A 19,888-nucleotide genomic window follows, 5' to 3' on the forward strand; every position below is an offset into this window, starting at 1 on the left:
CTGTTTTCTTCCACCATCATGGAGCCACAAAACAGAAATTGTTCCACCAGAGAGAGGAGGGGATACTGAAACAGATCCAGAGACCTAGGCACAGGAACAGGGGAAGCAGTCCAACTTGCAGCCAGCCAGGCATCCCTTGACTAATGCAGACTCGGTTTGCCAAGAAAAGTCCTAACGGACACACAAACCACAATGGGTAACGTGTGTGTGTGTGTGTGTGTGTGTGTGTGTGTTAGTGTGAGGACATTGGTTTGGCGTGAACGTCCTTTAGGCTGGCTCTGGCGAAGCGGCGGTGGACAGCTGGCTCTAAACTACATCATGCACCCCGTTACACAATCACCCGTTGGAATATCTGAGTGAGAGACAAAGAGCGAGCAAGAGAGGGAGAGAGAGAGAAATGTGATTTCCTGAGTAACCACACAACCGCCTTTTGGTTGACGACAGCCAGGCGAGCAGCTTGAGGTTCCTGTGTAATGGATTGAAAAGCTATCGGCTCGGCAAACCTTTGATCGCCCACGGAGCGGAGAGGGCGGAAGAGGGCTTAAAAGAGATGGGAAAGTGAAAGTGTATGTTTGTGTTTCTGTACAGTGTGTGTCTGTGTGTGTGTGTGTCTATGGGACGGTTGAGGGGTTGGGCTGTCACAGTTTGACGTTAGTTGTTACCATGGAGACAGCGGTACCCGTGGCCTGGTCGTGGCGTGCAGGCGGGCAGCGGAGCGTAAAGGTGTGTGTGGGTGTGGGTGTGTGTTTAGAGGCGAGGTGTTGGTGACCTGAGGAGGATCAGGGGTTTCCATGTTGAGGTGTCACTGGTCACTTGATGGGGGGACACACCAGGAGACCTGTGTGCCACTGTCTTGGAATGCCTGGCTGTAAAAGTGAATAGCTGTCATTGAATAGCTGTCATTCAGGGAAAATATATTTTTATAATATCTACAATCAAAATAAAAAAACAACAATTCTATAACAATTGGAATAACATTACATTCTTGCGGCAATTTTTTTTTTCTTCTTTTAAGATCATCTTCTTTTTTAAATAAAGGTTAATTTCCATAATAATATAAAATATCAAAAATAGCAGTACACAGTACTTATTCAATACAGTATTATATGAGCTTAATGTTAAGTCACAGCTGTTGGTACAGTGCGTTTCAGTGCCTGATTTTATCCCCAATTCCCAAGTCAACGGTGTATATAAACAATACATTCAGGTTGTGTGCGTGAATGTGTAACAGAATGTACTGTACATTTTTGTTATTATCATACAAAATACAATAATATCTTCATTAAGACAGCTGAAAACAGCCACCATTAAACAGGGTTGTGATTGTAATCCCGACAGGGTGATCCCAAAGAGAGACCCCACTTGTTTGTCTCTTAAGGATAATTATATGAAGTGTATAAGAAAGTACTCTTGAGGCTGCATCGCAAATCTGTCACATAGATCTCCAACCCCCAACCCTGGTAGAGAAGCATTAATTCCACCCAGGGCCAAGGAGCTAAAGTGGGTCACTGAGAGACGGAGAGAAGGCTGGGAGCCTCGCATCTCCCATAGGACCCATGGAGTCGAACAGACACACACACACACACGCAAACAAAATAACACAGGAAGACAGTAGCGGTTAGACGCTGTTAAATATGTCAAGATTTCAGCATTTTTCTCTGAACGAAGACATGAATATTGCCGATGTGTCTATCTGTATCTGAAAGAGAATGATTGAGACTTTTGATTTTGTGGTTGAAGAGGATTGGGAGTGTGTGTGTGTGTGTGTGTGTGTGTGTGTGTGTGTGTGTGTGTGTGTGTGTGTGTGTGTGTGTGTGTGTGTGTGTGTGTGTGTGTGTGTGTGTGTGTGTGTGTGTGTGTAAAGACGCATGGAAGACAGAGCATCAGACATACAGACGGAGAGAAATAAATAATTGTCAAGCCTGTGATTAGTCATGCACTTCATCAACCTCATGCTGCAACACACTGCAGAAAATTAATCAGAGCAAAAATGATAACGTGCGCGGCAGACCAAATAAACAGCTTTATTTTCTTATCACGCGACAATAAATTGAAAAAACTCTCCCAGCCTTAATTAACACCCTCAACACAAACCTCCAAACTAGCGGAGGATATGGGGGACTTGTTGGTAATCAAATCTGACTCAGGAAGTTTATGACGGTTAATTAAGATCCAAGTTGGACTTATATGATCATTAATAATGAAAGTAGATATGGCTGACACACACATGGTACACGTGTCTGCGTGGCTCACAGTAGACTCTGTGTGTAACTCTAGTCTTGCGTGGTTACAATGCGGGAAATGCCACTGCGAAATAACACAGACCTTAATTTTATTAGTGTTATCAATCCTGGGTCCAATTAAGAATAATTTGATTATACCGGTCCCCCTCTCTTTCTTCCTTCATGAAACCGACCGAACGAAATTGCCCTAATCGAGGAATTCCCTTTTTGTGTCAGGCACATATCTCTATTCCCATATGTTTACATATACAATCGTCTCGATAACAAAAGAGCCAGCAGAGGCGGACGTTCAAAGCGGAGAGATAAGGGATCCCACCCTGGTCTGCACACATCGTCCCTGAAGATCCTGAGACCTGATTGTTCTGATGCTGGTGAAAGTGACTCGCCACTGCACTCTGGCCCTGTCTGACCTAGCAGTTACCACGGCCTTAGGCCCCCCCCCCCCCCCCCCCCCCCCCTCACACACACAAACGCATGCGCTCACACGCATCCATACAGCCGCCCAGACCAGAGGTGATTCCATTAGCCTTGTTGTAGCAATTGAGGGGCTGGTCGCGCCTTGCTAGCCAATGGAGGCTCCTTGTAACGTAGTTAGTGCTGGGGGGTTGACCTGCCAATTAATATGAGCTTCACAGAGCTAATCCAAACATGCCCAGGCCTCTTTTCCCTCCGTCCCATTTCTCCAGGCCCCCATTGGCGCCGGTCCCAGGACACAAAAAGATCGCCCAAAATATGCTCACTCTCTCTCCCAGGCTCACAAATCTCACGGCAGATGGCACCGAGGGCTTGACTAAACAGAAGCTCAACCACAGATCTCCATGCCCAGATCCAGACGTTGTAGAGATACATTAGAGATGGTCCCAGAGGCGTCAACCTGTCCTGAATCTCCGCAGACTGAACACTAACCTCCGCATCCGGAAGAATTGGAGACGTTCTACATCCCGATCGGGGATAGCCAACCCCGTCGGCCGCACTGTAAATCTCTCTAACTACAAAGCTCATGACAGCTATGGGGAGCTGCATGGTAGTCGTTGTGGTTGGTGTTTGATTCCCAGCCGAGAGCTTCCGGGTTAGACCCCTGCTCGACCTGCCTGACCCCGACTGGCTCCAAGAATAGAGAGTTGCTTTAGATTAAACAGTCCGCTAACTCATGGCTCTGCTGAGCAGTGAGCTAGCATCTGTAGTTTATCCATGCTACACATGGCTTCTTGCTCTGTTTGTTTGTTTGTTTGGGAATGTTTTCCGGTCATCAATCAACATCAGGGCTGTAAATCTCCCCCGACCCCACACCTCACACACTTCCCCTTGTAAATGCATGTGTATGTATTTCCCATATGCACAGAGTGAGGGTTAGGTACTTCTCCGCTGAGTGATTTTGCATACCGCCGCGGCTCATCTCTCTCTGGGCGAGAGTAGTTATTCCCGAGCCGTAAAGGATGCAGGGGGAAAACGAGCCAATGGGAGCAGAGCCCAGATGGAGCGGGGAAGCTGTGGCATGTCATTATACGTTGTTCACCCCCCGTGTAATTATCCACCGCTACTTGCGTCCACCTTCCCGCGAGTCAGCCATAGTATACCATAAAGATACGTGATGATGCTGGTGTGTTTTATGATGCTTGCCCGTCTGTATGCATTTGTAATGGACAGGAAAGACTATCGATTCGAAAGGTGTGTGTGTGTGTGTGTGTGTGTGTGTGTGTGTGTGTGTGTGTGTGTGTGTGTGTGTGTGTGTGTGTGTGTGTGTGTGTGTGTGTGTGTGTGTGTGTGTGTGTGTGTGTGTGTGTGTGTGTGTCCAAGTACATGCGCGTGTGTGTGCAGGTACATGCGCTTGCGTGTGTGTGTGTGTGCACTTACATGCGCTTGCGTGTGTGTGTGTGTGCACTTACATGCGCTTGCGTGTGTGTGTGTGCACTTACATGCGCTTGCGTGCTCGCATGTGTTTGAACCCCCACATATACACAAGCAGTTCGTCCGGCCCCTTCTCTCAGTCAGAAGGGTCGGGTGATACATCCATCCGTCATTCTGTCAGAGTGGAGGGTTGAACCCCAGAGACCCGGGGCCTGAGAACACAATCGCTCAGGCTCCCGCACGTGGATGCATAATGGTCAATAACAGGTTATCCTGCAGGACGATGTGCCACGGCATTTAAATGAACACATTATTAGAGCCGTTTAGATGGAACACTGTGTGTGTGTGTGTGTGTGTGTGTGTGTGTGTGTGTGTTTGAAGGTCGTTCAGGCGATGGAGGTGGTGGACAAACCTGAATGTCAATACAGGCAGGGGATGTGTTTGTCTGCTGAACCGCAGTGGGATCCACTTTTCCAGGGTTATTGGTTATAAAGTATACAGCCATCGGAGATATAAATAGATCCATCAAAGATCTACATGGTTTCAACGATGGGGATTGACCAATGGAGATCGATGAAAATATTTGTACGGATTCATCAATGTCAGCCAGGAGAGGTTGTCATTATCATCAAGAGACATGAATCATATATCAATATAATATGCTTGGACGTTACATTTGAAAGTAAGTTCATAATGGTTTAAATCTTGACACACAGTGCCCAGCGTATTTATTTTCAAAGTCTAATAGGCAAGATGTTTGGATAGGCCTAGGCGCAATACTTTGAAGAATTAAAGTGCTTGGAGTTTTGGGGAATTAGTGATGCACTTTTGCCACGGCACTGAGCTCAAAGCAAACTAGAATTCCTCTTGAAGTCTGTTTTTTCCTCATTTATATTCCTCTGTATGCAAATGCAAAAGAAAAATGAATCTCTGCTGAAGAAAACTCAAATCCAAATCCTGGGATGCATCAATACACTTCTAAACTACACTCTGAATCAGAGTCTCTGATGTCATTCAAGTTCATCCAAAAGATTGTTTCAGAATAACAAGAGTTTCTTCAGAGTCGTGTGGATAAAACAAAGCGATTACACAACGATCTCACACTGTGTGACCTGGGGAGAACATCGCATTGTGTCTTCCATCTGCTGATTGTGCCGTGTGATGTAACCCTGCAATCCGTGGATGTCTGTGTCTCCCCAGATCTCTACTGCACGCTTGAGGTAGACTCCTACGGCTACTTTGTGAGCAAGGCCAAGACCCGGGTGTTCAGAGATACCACGGAGCCAACGTGGAACGAGGTCAGACGGGAACACCACGTCTTCATCTTGTTATCAAGCCTGTATATATTCTGCCTTATCATCATCATGTATAATCATAGCATATTTTGACTAGATTGAGTCTCTTTGCATCTACATTTTTCTTTTTAGATAACAGGCTAATAATGTCTGATTCATGAGCCTATGTTACGGATATAATCTGGGCCTTTTACGGCAAACTGGTGCCCATGTTGCTTCATCCTCTCTCCTCCTCCTCCAACTCCTCAACGTACGTTCTGTCCCCCTGCAGGAGTTTGAAATCGAGCTTGAGGGCTCCCAGTGCCTCAGGATCCTGTGCTACGAGACGTGCTACGACAAGAGCAAGATCAACAAGGACGACAACGAGATCGTGGACAAGATCATGGGCAAGGGCCAGGTTCAGGTGAGAGAGAGAGGGAGAAAGGCCCATAAGCCTTCACACCTCAATCGGCTCGCCTGTGTTTTCATCATGGATCAAACAGACCATCACAGAAGGACGCGGGCCTGTCGGACCGCTTTTATTACATCTATGTTTAGCTGCGTCTGCAGAAAGGCTTCTGTGTTGTTTAGGGAGAATTCACCGCGCATGTGACTCATTGCTTGTCGAGCCCACATTGAGTGGTTTCCTTGTGGCGGCTTCTGACAACATGGCAGGGCTGTGCCGCCTGCAGCAGAAAGGCCTGATTTTAGGGGGTTCCCGCCCGTTCTTATGTGGTGAGCAATGTCCCCATTAAAAGTCCCCTTTTGGAGTCTCAAGTTTTTCTGGGTGCTCACAGTGGAAACTGTGGCCGTGGCAAAAAATAAGTGAAAGCACATAGCCTCTCTCGTCAACTTGTTGTGGCGGAATGTAGAACCAATGTCTCACCAATTTTGGGTTCATCTAATGTCATTTGCTGAAGTCCTCTCTGTATGCTATTTTGGTCGTTTGAAGCAGTTCTACCCCCAACCGCCTCTTGCACTCTGCCTCCTCCGTCTTGGTCAACTCGTGTTGCCCTGACCGTGAATTAAAGCGCCTGCAGTTTATTTCCGTGTATTTCCGTGTCAAGTGATGCCCTTTTGTCACAGCCAGAGTGGAACTCATAGCAGCAGCATCCTCTTGAACTTTTACACTTCCCTCTGTGCCATTTTTGTTTCTCCTTTTTTGTAAGTGCACCCCCCTACTGGGAGAATAATAATGCAGCACATTTGAAATGAGTCAAATGCTTTCTGGCTGAGTTTGTTTGTCGTTTGTTGTTGTTGATGCGGCTCCCTCCATTGAAGCGACGTCTTGCATACGAGAGAGGCAGGTGTCTGGTCCCCATGGGAATAGAAAACTCAACCTGAGAGAGACGGAGAGAGAGAAAGTGGAGCAAGCTTGGATTACTTACCCATCCTTATTTATTCCTTTGTATTTATTTTTTCTGTTTATTTCGAAGAAAGTCAGGCCTCAAAAAAAGCAACCGCCTTGTGGTGCATACCTTTCTTCGGTCCACGACCCTGAAGTTTCTGGTGTGTGCGTGTGCCTGCATCGTTTGTGCGCGTGTGTGTGTGTGTGCGTGCGCGGGAAAAGCAAAACAAACAAACCAAAGAGGTATTTTGCTACAGGAACCCCGGATCGCGTTCTAGTACGTCTCCCTTGGCTGACCATGTTTGCCCTGGGACTGGCAGGCCCCCCCCCCCCCCCCCCCCCAGAGAGGAGCAGGGGGTCACCTTCTGCTTCCACTCACTGACAAACTCCGTGTGGCAGAGAGCTTAGTGGGTTCGGGGGGGGCTCTGGATGCGGAGAGAGCTTTGGTTGTTTTGAGGAGAAGAGTGTGGATTGCATTCATCCCCAACTCCCTCAGTGATCTCTTAACCGGGGGATCAGCTAGCTCCGTGCGTAGCCGCTGAAGAATGCATGGATATGCTAGCTCACTTGGCCCAGCGTCCCTTGCGGGAGAGCGGGGATGTACTCGAGGCATTGTTGCGTCACCAGAGTGCCTATAGGGACGCATTGCCTTGCCGTTGCAGAGTGCGGTCTAACAAGCAAAACGTTTTCAGTGGTATATGGGTGGGTTCAGGGCAGGCTATGCCAGGGATGCAAATAAAGCTTGCATCATGATCTGTGCATAAAATAAAAGTTGTCTTGATATTGACATCATACGTATCTAAATAATATGTATTGTAGGAAACGGGTTACAAAGCCTTGTTACACTTTGCTGACTTATTATAGTTGCAAGTCCATTAATGTCTTATTAGTATTTGTAAATAAGACATTCTCCCACCAAGATGTTCCGGAGATATTTAGCCCCACTAAGTGAACTGTAACTGACCTCCAGTTACCCGGTAACCTCATTAAAAGGTTAATTAAATAATGAACAACTCTCTTCGCCGCCAAAACCAACCCAACGTTCCCAGAAATGCCCGTCTCCCCCCCTCTCTGTGGTTCAACACGCAGGCTTTTATCTCGCCTGGGTTAATTGAGTTGGCTCCCACCTTTTTAAGATTAGCCTGGTTTACCAGAGAGCAGCCAGAAGGCCCACTGCGGGCTCAGGGATGTGCCTGAATGTGATTCGCTCCTTTTGTTTGCCTGGCTCTTGTGCGGGAACGAGTGGGCAGCCCGACGAAGGCTTCCGGCTTAATAAGACGTAATAATTACAGTGTGCCTGCGGAGGTTAATGCCGTGCACCCACTCTCACGGGCAGGGCTGCCAGTCGGAGACGGGGGCTCTGCCGCTGGCTCTTCTGGCTGTTGTTGCTGCTGCTGCTGCTGCTGGGAACATCCACTCCCGGCCAACAATAACCATCGACCAAGAAACAAAGAAGGCACGCACGCGTTGACACGCTGCCTGCTCGCGCACACACACACACGCAGACGCACACGCACGCACACACATGCACGTGCACTTATGAATACACAAACACACGTGCATGCACACACAAAACCGTGCATGCGCGCACAAACATGCACACACACACACACACCATATGTTATGAAGCCTGGTTTGTTGAGGGGGAAAAAAAGAGATGGAGAGGAATTGAAATGAAGAGAATGTGTTTTTTTCACGGTGGGTTTGTTTGCTGGTCTTGTGTTTTGATCTGCATCTGTCTGTGCGTGTCCACTCTATCGGGCAGATGCGTTCCTCAACTGCTCGGATGTTGGTTTGTCGCTCTGCAGCTCCTCATCACAGAGACCGTCGGGAGGCTTTGTGGTTGTTTGATGGAATGTTTGATGGATTGATTGTTTAGTCGGCTCCCTACCCGGAGGCACTCTGGAACCAATGTCTCAGGGAGTTTAGGGAGAGAAGAGCACAAAGAGGAACACGAGACATGATTTCTAAAATGCTAAACTCATGAGCACCAGTTCCAGAGCCACAGAGCCACGTGGCCATAAAGAAAGAACGAAACAACAGCATCCCAATTCGTGCAAAAATCAATTACTTGTTAATCGCCTGCACTCGTAGCGAGTACTGAAACATGTTTCAAAAATATTGAAGAGCAATCAAAGTGTGCACATATTTAAGTGCTTAGACGTTGTGCCAATGCTCTGTCTCCTCCAGTGGTTTTAGGTTTCCTCTGCACGTCTTAGTCCCAGCAACAGGGCTACGCTACAGCACCGTGGCCTCCGGAGCTGCAGTGCTCTCTTCTGCTGGTCAGGAGGCCTGTGGGCTGGGAAGGAGCATGGGATGTTTGGCTTAGCTCCCTGGAGACCCCTCTCATTTATTTAACAAGCCCTTGAAATACCAAATGACCTTAAATGGGCATCGCCGACTGGAAGGCAGTCTTTTTTGTTGATGTTTTTCTTGCCCCCATGGCTGTTGCTTCACTGTGCTCACAGGGGGAAGCTGATACCCGAGGAGGGGTACGGTTCCGAGGTGCTGAGACCTGTGAGTTGCACCACATTGTTGGATGGCGGTTGGGGACGTCTTGTTATGCTTTCAACGCGGGCTCGACATCAACATGTTTGTTTTACATGAACGTCGTGGCACTTAGTCCAACAGAATGTTTGGCACTGTGGAGATAGAATGAGGATCGTTGTTGACATTCTCATTCCGCCTGTGTTCTGTTTTTAAACGGTTCTTCCAAGTATCGCCTTTGCCCGCTTCCTGCAAGCTTAGCCCAGGCAGCTGCTTCTTGATCGGTCTGCTCTGTTTAAAGGACCGTTTGTTGTTTTTTTTGGCTTATTTTCTTTCTCTCTTTATGCGCTCTCTGCAGTTGTGCATGTAATGGAGGAGTGTGTGTGTGTGTGTGTGTGTGTGTGAGACGTGTGCGTATTCGCACTACAAGCTACAAGTTCTCCACACTTATCACACACGTGCACATGCCCACCGAGAAGAAGAGGCACATAAAGAGCATCATTGGAGCTGTGCCGCTGGAAGGCGAGGGGGATAAAGGTCATCAGTCTCTTACCCTCTCCAGCCCCATCCCCTCAGGGGATGACCTCTGACCTCTGGGAGTCACTTCACTAATCCTACAGTACGAGTCTCCCACCCTGACGACACCAATGGATTCTTTTCGCAGCGCCACGGATGCTCAATCGCAATCACCACTGACGCGCCGTCCGTTAAATGCGTCCCCGGCTGCCGCCGCCGGCGTTTAGCAGAGTATCAGTTTTTTCTGTGTTGTGTGACCTCAATGACCTGACGATCGATCCACACAACAAGACCCTCAGACTTTACTGTTTTTCCATGCTGGCACTGTTTGGGCTCTGGGACTTGCAGAGGACTTTAAAACCTTGTCCAACACTGTCCCGCCCCACGGTCGTACCTACCTCGGTGCTCGGAAACACAAACACCAGAGCAATATCTGGGGGGAAAAGCCAGAGCCGGCTGTGTTTGTGTTGGGCATCGCGGGGGCGAGAACATTGTGTCCCAGTGAGGCTGGCAGTGATGCTAGCAGAACGAATCGCCTGGCACAATGCAACACGACTCCTCCCGTCACGCACTATGGGGTGCTGCTCTGCGGTGACCCCGTCGTGACCCCCTGCCGCGGTGGAATACTTGTCGTCTTCTGTATGGGTGGTTACGCAACGACTTGGGAGTGGTTGGGTGCCCCCACCCTCCTCTTCATTCGTGCTCCTGAAATGCGTCTCCCTACGCGGCTGAGGCTTACATCGGCGTGACCTGACTACAGACCCCCCCCACACACAACACAACTCACCGACCCCCCCCCCCCCCCCCCCCCCCCCCGCTGAATCTCTGGCGTTCACTTCGTGCACTTTAATTTCTCACGCTCTCCCTTATCTTATCTGGCCGTGCGAGATTGTCTTTCTTGTACCCACCAGGACACTTTTCTTACCTTCAAGGTATAACTGTAGGTTGATTTTATTCTCTCGCGCTCTCTCTCTCTTGCTCGCTATCTCTCTCTCTCTCTCCCCCCCCCCCCCCCCCCCCTCAACACCTTCCTCCTCTCATCCTCAGGGTTTGCTTCATTATATGCATTTTTATTTTTTATTTTATCAATTAACTACTATTTAGTCATTTTAGCTTTTTTGCCAAAGCGTGAAACGCCAACAGTTCACAGGGAAGTCAGACTCATGCTAGATTGAGCAGCAGGGGGGGGGTGAGACCAACAGGCTTCCAGGACAATGGGGAGTTGAACCCAGTACCTTCCCAGCACTAATTAAAGAATGGATTTGATTGCCACTTTTCATCAAAGGCTTCTTACCTTAAGTGCATGCATTTCGTGGCCCCGGTGCCCCCCCCCCCCCCCCCCACGTTGGAAAGGAGGTCCGGACCCCAGCCCTGTTAATGCCCTGCTCTTACCAGTTGAGGGAAATCGGAGCGCTTTTATTTGTGGAAGGGGGATCGTACAGTGTGGTGGTCTCGGGGAGATAATGGATAACGGTCCGGGTTCCTGGCACACATTAGCCAAACGGTGCTGCTGGCTAGCCATGGCAAGAGGGGCTTGTAAACGTCAGGACGGCCGGTGTTCGGAAGCCTCTCCCCTTTCCCCTCTTAAGAAACTCTTGTAAAAATCCATCAAGTCAACACACATGGAGGCAGACACACACACACACACACACACACACACACACACACACACACACACACACACACACACACACACACACACACACACACACACACACACACACACACACGCACACACACACATCCGGGGGCGGACAGGCTTCATGTGAAAAGGTGCCGGTATGGAGAGTTTGACATTTTTAGATGGTTTGAAGGCTTTCTGGGAGAAAAGGTCATGTTTCAAGTGAAAGGATAACGGGGCCGTCTCAGGGCACTCTGGGACGGTAGGGTGTTGTGAGGCCGGTGACGGTGTGGCAGCAGGCCCGCACTGACACCAGCAGGTGAGAAGCCTCTGCTCTGATCTCTCCAATGTGTAACGATTAATACCTTCGTTAGAGACTTGGAGATTGTGATCTCGAGACTTAACAAGGAGACATTATGAGGAGACATTATGAGGAGACATTATGAGGAGACTTGATTAGGAGACTTGAGAAGGAGACTTGAGGAGGGGGCTTGAGGAAGAGACTTGAGGAGGTGACATGAGGATGAGACTTGAGGAGGAGACTTGAGGAGGAGACTTGAGGAGGAAAGTTGACAAGGAGACTTTGTTGCGGAGACTTGATGCAGAGACTTGACGAGGAGACTTGACGAGGAGACTTGACGAGGAGACTTGAGGGGCTTGATGAGGGGACATTATGAGGAGACTTGATAAGGATGCTTATGAGGAGACTTGAGGACGAGACTTGATGAGGTGACTTCTCATCAATTTCTTCAAACCAATGTTCTGTTCCTTTGTTTTTCCTCGATAAATACATGGATCTACTGTCTTATACTGAAACAACTAGATCTTTAATGTCATGCCTGATGACAGAGAATTACTAATATTCAGAACTGAATGATTTTTCGTCCTATATTTCCGTTTCATTTTTGTGTTTGACGGGACTCTCTTCTTCTTCTGAAAGTTAGGCATATTTGTTGTAGTATTTACAAAGGGACTCAGTGACTCCATGGCAAGTTGCCTTCTTTGTTCTCGACCTCTGTGTGTGTGTTTTTGTCTTTGTATGTGCGTGTGCACGTGCACGTGCGTTCCTATGTCTGTGGTCTGTCGTGTGTCCCTTTGTGTTCATGTCTATATGAATATAAATCGGTCCTGAGGATATTCTCATCTATCATGTTGTGGCCCCTCTACATTAACAGCTGCAGTCTGTCATGTTTTCACTCTCCCTGGGGACACACACACGCTCACACACACACATGCTAGCACACGCACATGCTAGCACACGCACATGCCTCCCCCACACACACACACACACGTATACACACACGTATGCACACACTTGCACTCTCTCACACACACACACACACACACATGCACACACATTCTAATGGGTGTTGCAATGCAAATTACATCAATAACTCATCACTAACATCCTGGTTCATTACTTTGTTTCTGCCAGCTTCTCTACTGTGTGTGTGTGTGTGTGTGTGTGTGTGTGTGTGTGTGTGTGTGTGTGTGTGAGACTGAACGTTGTGTGCATTACAGCTTTCAAAGAATCCCACTACCTCATGGAGTGATATTGCTGCTAACTCAAACCCCCCCCCACTACCATGTTATGAAGTCATTATTCTCCCCTTACTCTCCCCTTGTGTTCATGTCTCGCGTGTCAAAGCTCATTCCCGCTCGCACAGAGCAGAGTTTGGTTCTGTTTTTGTTTGGTACTGGATGGATTTGAACGGGAACGCAGGAGGGGGCCTACCTGCTCCCGGTGGCTGACAGCTCTCGTTTAGCAGATATCTTTGTAATGTGTGCGGTGCACTGCACACCCCTGCTGCTAAAATCATGCACACAGGGGGGGTAGAGACGTCAGCCTCTACTACCTGAACACACCATAAAGCCCCCCCTACGTGAACGCCTTACCACAAGAAAGAAAAGACGGGTTTCTGTACCGGATACGTACCTATACGTATCTGAAGGTACGGAGAGAACACGTCTTTTCTTTGAGGCTTGACGAGACCTCGTGACTATGTGTTTGTCAGTGTCTCACAGAACTGAGTGTCACTTCATCAGCATCTGTCTTCCTGTGTGATCTGTGTCTGCGTCTGTGATCTCCGGTCTGTTCTTCTTGACTCGGGTGTTTCTGGTGACGTCACACGAGAAGTGAGAACTTCCAGAAATGTGTTTTGACGAAGCCACACTGTGACACTGAAGAGGGGTGGCGCAGAAGAAGAATCACTGAGCTTATATACCATAACAAAGAAGTTTCTATATATATATATATATATATATATATATATATATATATATATATATATATATATATATATATATATCACTCACTCACTCACTCACTCACTCACTCACTCACTCACACAGCAACAGCTTATACTGTGTGCGTGTGTGTCAGTATCTCCGAGAAAGAGATGATTGGTGGGGTAGGCCGGGCGGCCTGTCTAATGGCTCTTCATTACTGTGTTACATAATCAGCCGTCCAGTGGAGGAGTGCTGGAGGACTGACAGCAGATGGATCTGAGCTCTGCTGCTGTGGAGCGCCACATGCTGCACAGCTGCTGAGGGAGAGGGGGAGAGAGGGGGAGACAGACAGAGAGAGAGGGAGGGAGGGGGAGAGAGGGGGAGACAGACAGAGAGAGAGGGAGGGAGGGGGAGAGAGGGGGAGACAGACAGAGAGAGAGGGAGGGAGAGAGAGGGAGAGGGAGAGAGAGAGGGAGGGAGAGAGAGGGAGAGGGAGAGAGAGAGGGAGGGAGAGGGAGGGAGGGAGAGAGAGAGAGAGAGAGAGAGAGAGAGAGGATGGAGGGAGAGGGAGAGAAAGATTCACACACAAGGACAAGTGTCTTTGTGTGGAGCTAGATGGTTGAAAATAGTTTCAAAGTGTTCCGTAAAGGTCGTCCGGAACAAAGACATTTTTCCCTTTGCCCACTGTAGCACTGGTACGGAGGCACGAAGCCGAATCACCCCCCCCCCCCCCCCATATTAGATTAGACCCAGAGACGGACGAGGACTCCTCTGCCCCTCCTTATCGTCGAGGATGAGTGGAGGACTTCCTCTTATGCAGCCATTGTTAATCGACAAAATCCAGACTACTTGGAATCTGTATGAAAATTGAATTATTATTTCCATTCGTTTGGAAAGCCAAGCCTGCCAAAGAGCGAGATGACGTCGGAGCTCAAAGTCATCCTCTGCTGCTACAGCTTGCTGTCTCTCTTCTCGCGGCGTGGAAGGAACAAAGATGGGGCTTCGCTGTCTCTCTCTGTGTCTTGTGTAATCTCACATCGTCCTTTTTAGGTTTTCGCTCCCTAATCACTTCTTGGCTCTTTCATCTCTAGCGCTCGCCTCCCCTGCTGCATTAGCTCCCGCTCTGTCCGTCTCCCCGCCCCCCTGTTCCTGCACGGCCCACGCTCAAGTCTACATTTTACCACCCTTTTGTTACTTGGAGACCCCTGGTAGCATACATGTGTGCCTTTTATAAAAGGCTAAAGCTAAACAATGGATTCAATTTTAACTGCCAAAAGAAGTTGGAATCGAATCGATTATTCTTTCTCACTGAATCAAGGAGAACGTGGCAGAGAGAGGGGCTGTGATGGCGGATAGCTCAACTTTTTTGGAATTCATTTTCTCAACGTGATTCTTTCGTCATCCCCGGCTGACCAATCAACTGAGTCTCATTTCACACTCGCCTCTTCTCTGTCTCCATGACCGGCGTGGTTCTGTTGGCTCTGCCCCTGTCCGTCTCCATGGGAGGGTTCCACGTCTGTGGATCGCTGGTGTGTGACCATTGCACATCACACACACACACACACACACACACACACACACACACACACACACACACACACACACACACACACACACACACACACACACACACACACACACACACACACACACACACACACGCCGTGCACAGACAGTGAGCAAGACCAAAAGCCTGCATGCACATTGCCGGGCACCTCTTGTGCTTCTGCTTGCTGGAAGAAAACATTTCACCGATTTGCAGGCGTATCCTCCTAGCGGGTCTCAGGTAATGTTGTTACCTTTCACTCCAAAGGCAACAGACTGTGATGGCGGTGTCCAGAGCAACCTGAGGCTGACATTTGAACAACCTCAGAAGTTCACTATATATCTGTTGGCCTGGGGGCCACCGGGGTAACAAACTGATTGCCGACCATGTCGCACCGCTCAGAGGCAGCTCTCCTTCAAGAGCTCTGCCTTTGGTCTCCACTCTGTGTGTGTGTGTGTGGGGGGGGGTGGGGGGGTCGAGGGGGGGAGCGGGGGGGGGGTGTGTGGGGGGGGGGGGGGGTGCAGGGAAAATGGTGCTTCGCTTTCCCCATCTGAGATCATCACGACCAGAACCAACTCTACCCTGCTATATCTCCTCCTCCCCCCCCCCCTTCCCCACCAGTCCAGGAGTTGACTCAAGGCCCAGTGGCTTCACATGCTCTCCTCCGCCTCCTCAGCCTCTACCCTCCTATTGTTTATCGTACAGTGACGGTGATTTCTTCCACATGGGGCTAGCAAAGGGAGGTGTGTGTGTGTGTGTGTGTGTGTGTGTGTGTGTGTGTGTGTGTGTGTGTGTGTGTGTGTGTGTGTGTGTGTGTGTGTGTGTGTGTGTGTGTGTGTGTGTGTGTGTGTGTGTGATTAAATTATGCAAGGCTCGACCCCCTGTGGTTCTGCATGTTGTTATGTAGAGACATGGTAGCCGTACAGTGGTCTTCTTGAGGACTAACTAGGGTCCGCTGCGGTCTGTGGCGGTGGTAGTGTGTGGGTGTGTGGACGCAGGCTGCACGGCAGTGACTGTGATGCCGAATGCCGTTACATTATCTTGAATACTGTTGAGCCTTTTTTTGTGTTGTTCAGGCTTGGGGCTTCCATTATAACAGTAGTCCCTTTATTTCCCCTTGAGCTTTCTTTCCTTTCTTTTGTTATTACATTGCATTTATTTAGCTGAGGCTTTTGTAGAACGTACAATTCATGAAATAGACAAAGTGCTTCAAGTGCTACATTTGAGAAACGACAGATACAAAGTATTTTTTTCTTTTTCAAAAGGAAAATGAACAGCCTCAACATTTTTGCCTCGTAATAACCTCTGAATTGTCTTTCCATAGGTATTGTAGTCAATTATAGACACATCCCTCCAATCCTGACCATTTTCTGTCTCTTCATGAGAAATCTGATAGTTTCGTTCTTGTGATTAAAATGGGCCACTATCATTTAACAATATGTATTGTATCGTATGATGTAATAGTCTATGTGACTAGAACTAGAAGAGGTCCCATTATGGTCTCCATTGACTTCTGAGGGAATTTTGAATAGAGGTTTCTTATCTTCGTCTGCTTGGCCCCTGTTGCATCGTGCATTGTGCTATTGCTCTTATGCCTCATCTGGTTGAGAATGGAGCTTTCAACCCCGCGTTTCATCAAACCAAGACACAGGAGCTCCATTCTACGGGGTGGAAAAGAAACACTTTAAACCCTGCAATCACTCAGCAATCCCAGCCAAACGGAACGGTCAATTTCCATACACTCTTTTAACCTTTCAAGATTTCCATTCTCCTGACAGTTAAATCGCCGAGCTAAAGGAAAGAAGAAAAAAAGAGTTTGAAAGGGCAATATTACGAGTTTAATGTCTATTGAAGGATAGAAGGAGAATAGATATCCATAACAAATAACTCCCTAAATAACTCCCAGCACGCCATGTGCTGGGGCCTTGTGCCGTGATCCTTAAAGGACCTAGATTGGGTGTAATACATTTGGTATCTACAAAGTGGACAAATAAAAGGTCTTATCTGTTAAAGTCTTAAATTGGTTGAATTAGCTGGAGACATGCGGCAGGACTGCAGAGATCTGTTTTCCTCCCTGTTTATCTTTGAGTCAGAAGAAACCAGCTCCTCCGGACATGCAGGCCCGTCCTCAAGATTCAATCTATTCATCGTGACTCCTTAACAACCTCCATGGAAGCTACATTATTATATATTTGAATATAATTTAGTCGGAAAGTCTTCAGAGGACACGGCAACATAGTCGAAAGCTTTTTAAAATGCTCAGAATGGTGCATTCTAAATTTGACCGTTGCCGACGGTAACTGCAGCAGGGGCTGATGTATAGCGGACTGTGTGGGCCTGTGTTTATGACTAGCCAGTATTTCCAGATGTATGGAGAAAAAAAAACACTTCAGCTGAACGCCCACATCCACTGCCAGACACTGGGTGTTCGGTTCGGCTGCAGTTTATTAAAACCGAACCCCTATGATTTCTAAGGAATTAAGTAGTTTCCCTTTTTTGTAAAGATTAAATGGAGAGCATCTGACATTTTCTTTTCATTCTCTTAAACTAAGATAGCAAGTTGAAAGTTGCCAGAATAAATTTCCCCCCAGTACAACTTTAACACGTAAAGTCCCCACTATTTCGTTATGATTTTTTTCTTTAATGTGTATTGTATTTTATGTCCCTTACCCAGGTGGTGCCTGTGGGAAAGGTTGTGTATGTTACATCTGTATGTTACATCTGTATCTACACAGCAGCAACGGGGCTAATTAGTCTGACGACTGCTGAGTTGCGGCCAGTTCCAAGTGTAATTTGATACCCTACATGTGGCAAGAAACCCTTTCCAGAAGTGCACATCAAAAAGACTGTTATCAGCGTGTGCACAGTTTGAAGAACATTACTTTCCCTCACATTACGCAGTTACTATGGCAGGCTTGCGTGTCAATGACAGGCTTTTTGATCCGGCGTTATGACTTCCTCTCTCAGGGCCGTCCGTTTCCTGTCGGGGGGGCCCCATGCACACAGCGTCTTGTCCGCTGGTGTTGTGAGCTTTCTGTGACTATCTGAGAGCGCCTTCCCGCCCTGCAAGAGCTGCCTGTCCAGATTTGATGCGTGCTCCGCTGGGATCGCGTTTCTAGTTGTTTGCGTTTGTAATGAGCAGAGCAGCTACTCCAACAGCGTCTACTGCAGTTGTGTTCAACTCTGCCACTGCAGCCGGTTACCCTGGGCAACTGTTGTCAACTTCTGCAACCCTGCATTTCCTCTGAGATGTTTGCTATAGTTGATTCAGCAACGGCTGTCTGTGGAGAGATGTAGAAAAAAGCTTAATGCCGCAGTGCTTTTCCTTTTGCGGTGGTTTCCTTTTCACTGTGTTGTTGGTGTCATGACTAGGTAGGGATGTCAGTTTTGGTAGATTTTGCTTTCGATAGAGCAAAATTTGGTTAAGTATAAGAAAGTGGCACTTTCCTTTTAGAGCCCTATAGAATGACCTCCGTTTGTCAGTGGCAGATTGACCTCTTGAACCCACTAGAACAGCCATGATAGTTTTTACCGCTTCTCCGTTTATGGGCCTTGTCGAAACGTGCAAACATTTCACACAATGAGTTGGCTCACCAATGGTGGATCAGGATTTGTTAAGTCAATGAGTAAATTTGTATACAAATGGACACTGTTGAGGGAAAAAGTTGTGCTACTGTTAAAGAAGATGAACCCCATGCAACAGAAGTGTTCAATGTCATTGTTTTGTTCTGCTTCTTGTAACACTGTCCATTTAAAAGAAGCTTATCTGTGCACCTTGCCCAAAGCTGTTCGTTGCATAACCACCAGTCCTGAGATCTTCTGACTAACATTACAAAACACCACATATAAAAAAAAAAACAGGTCCCCTACAGGACACGGATATGTTGATGTAGCAGGGGTGTGAGATAGCCGAGGCCAAACGCAGTTCTACCTTCAAAGAGCAGAGTGGGAGTTTTTGAGCGAGGCGGGCCGTGGCCGTGGCGAGCCTAAATGGCTTTGATTTCCAAAGTGTTTAGGATGACATAATCCAAGGTGAGTCATCCTCATGCGGCCCCCGAAAAAAGGGAGTTGTGTTAGTGTTTCGTCCGCTGCAGTGTTTTCGTCTCGTTGATCTCCTCATGTTTTTTCCCCAACACCTCCACACCTGCCTACCCTTCTCTGTATACTCCAAAGCTTGTTTTGATGCGGAGCTCGGCTGGGATCAGGCCGGGTCAGCCACCGTCCAACCCCAGTGCCTCTGAGCATAACCAGCGCAGCACAGCACCACAGGAGACAAAGACCAGCCCCTTGCTGCTGTCTCCTCGCTAATCCCCCCATTAGCTGCTCTCCATCGATCCTCCATCGTAAACAGTGGTGCCGCTTGCTTTCCAATTGCACCTCTTTATCCACGGGGCTGAATGGAGGGGAGAGGGGAGAGAAACGGAGAGGCAGGGAAAAGGATCCAGGGAGCAATAACACGAGAGAAAGAGGTGTGTGTGTGTGTGTGTGTGTGTGTGTGTGTGTGTGTGTGTGTGTGTGTGTGTGTGTGTGTGTGTGTGTGTGTGTGTGTGTGTGTGTGTGTGTGTGTGTGTGTGTGTGTGTGTGTGTTGAAAAGGCCGGAGTAGCTAGCTACCAACCTGCTCGGCTGCTGCCAGCCGTGGACGGCGTTTGTCCGTCCTGCTAAAGGTTTTATTTTGTTGAGTTTGTTTGTGATCTTCTGTAATACAAATCCACTCTGTCACCCCTGGAACGACCACACCACCCCCCGAATCCCTAGCTCCATAGCTGGGGGCGGCA

The 19,888-nt window shown here is 48.2% G+C and overlaps 1 protein-coding gene across 3 annotated transcripts in view; it reads left to right on the top strand.

Moving 5' to 3' along the window:
• abr (ABR activator of RhoGEF and GTPase) overlaps positions 1–19,888 on the top strand; it is a 100,265-nt gene that overhangs the window by 57,356 nt on the left and 23,021 nt on the right. For all 3 annotated transcript variants that reach the window (XM_060057311.1, XM_060057312.1, XM_060057313.1), the window contains 2 exons: positions 5,292–5,389; positions 5,658–5,789. In XM_060057311.1, the coding sequence (XP_059913294.1) occupies positions 5,292–5,389; positions 5,658–5,789 (230 nt within the window). The remainder of the gene's footprint in view (positions 1–5,291; positions 5,390–5,657; positions 5,790–19,888) is intronic.

The sequence above is a fragment of the Gadus macrocephalus genome, chromosome 7 (assembly GCF_031168955.1).
Source record: "Gadus macrocephalus chromosome 7, ASM3116895v1".
In the NCBI taxonomy this organism is placed as follows: Eukaryota; Metazoa; Chordata; class Actinopteri; order Gadiformes; family Gadidae; genus Gadus; species Gadus macrocephalus.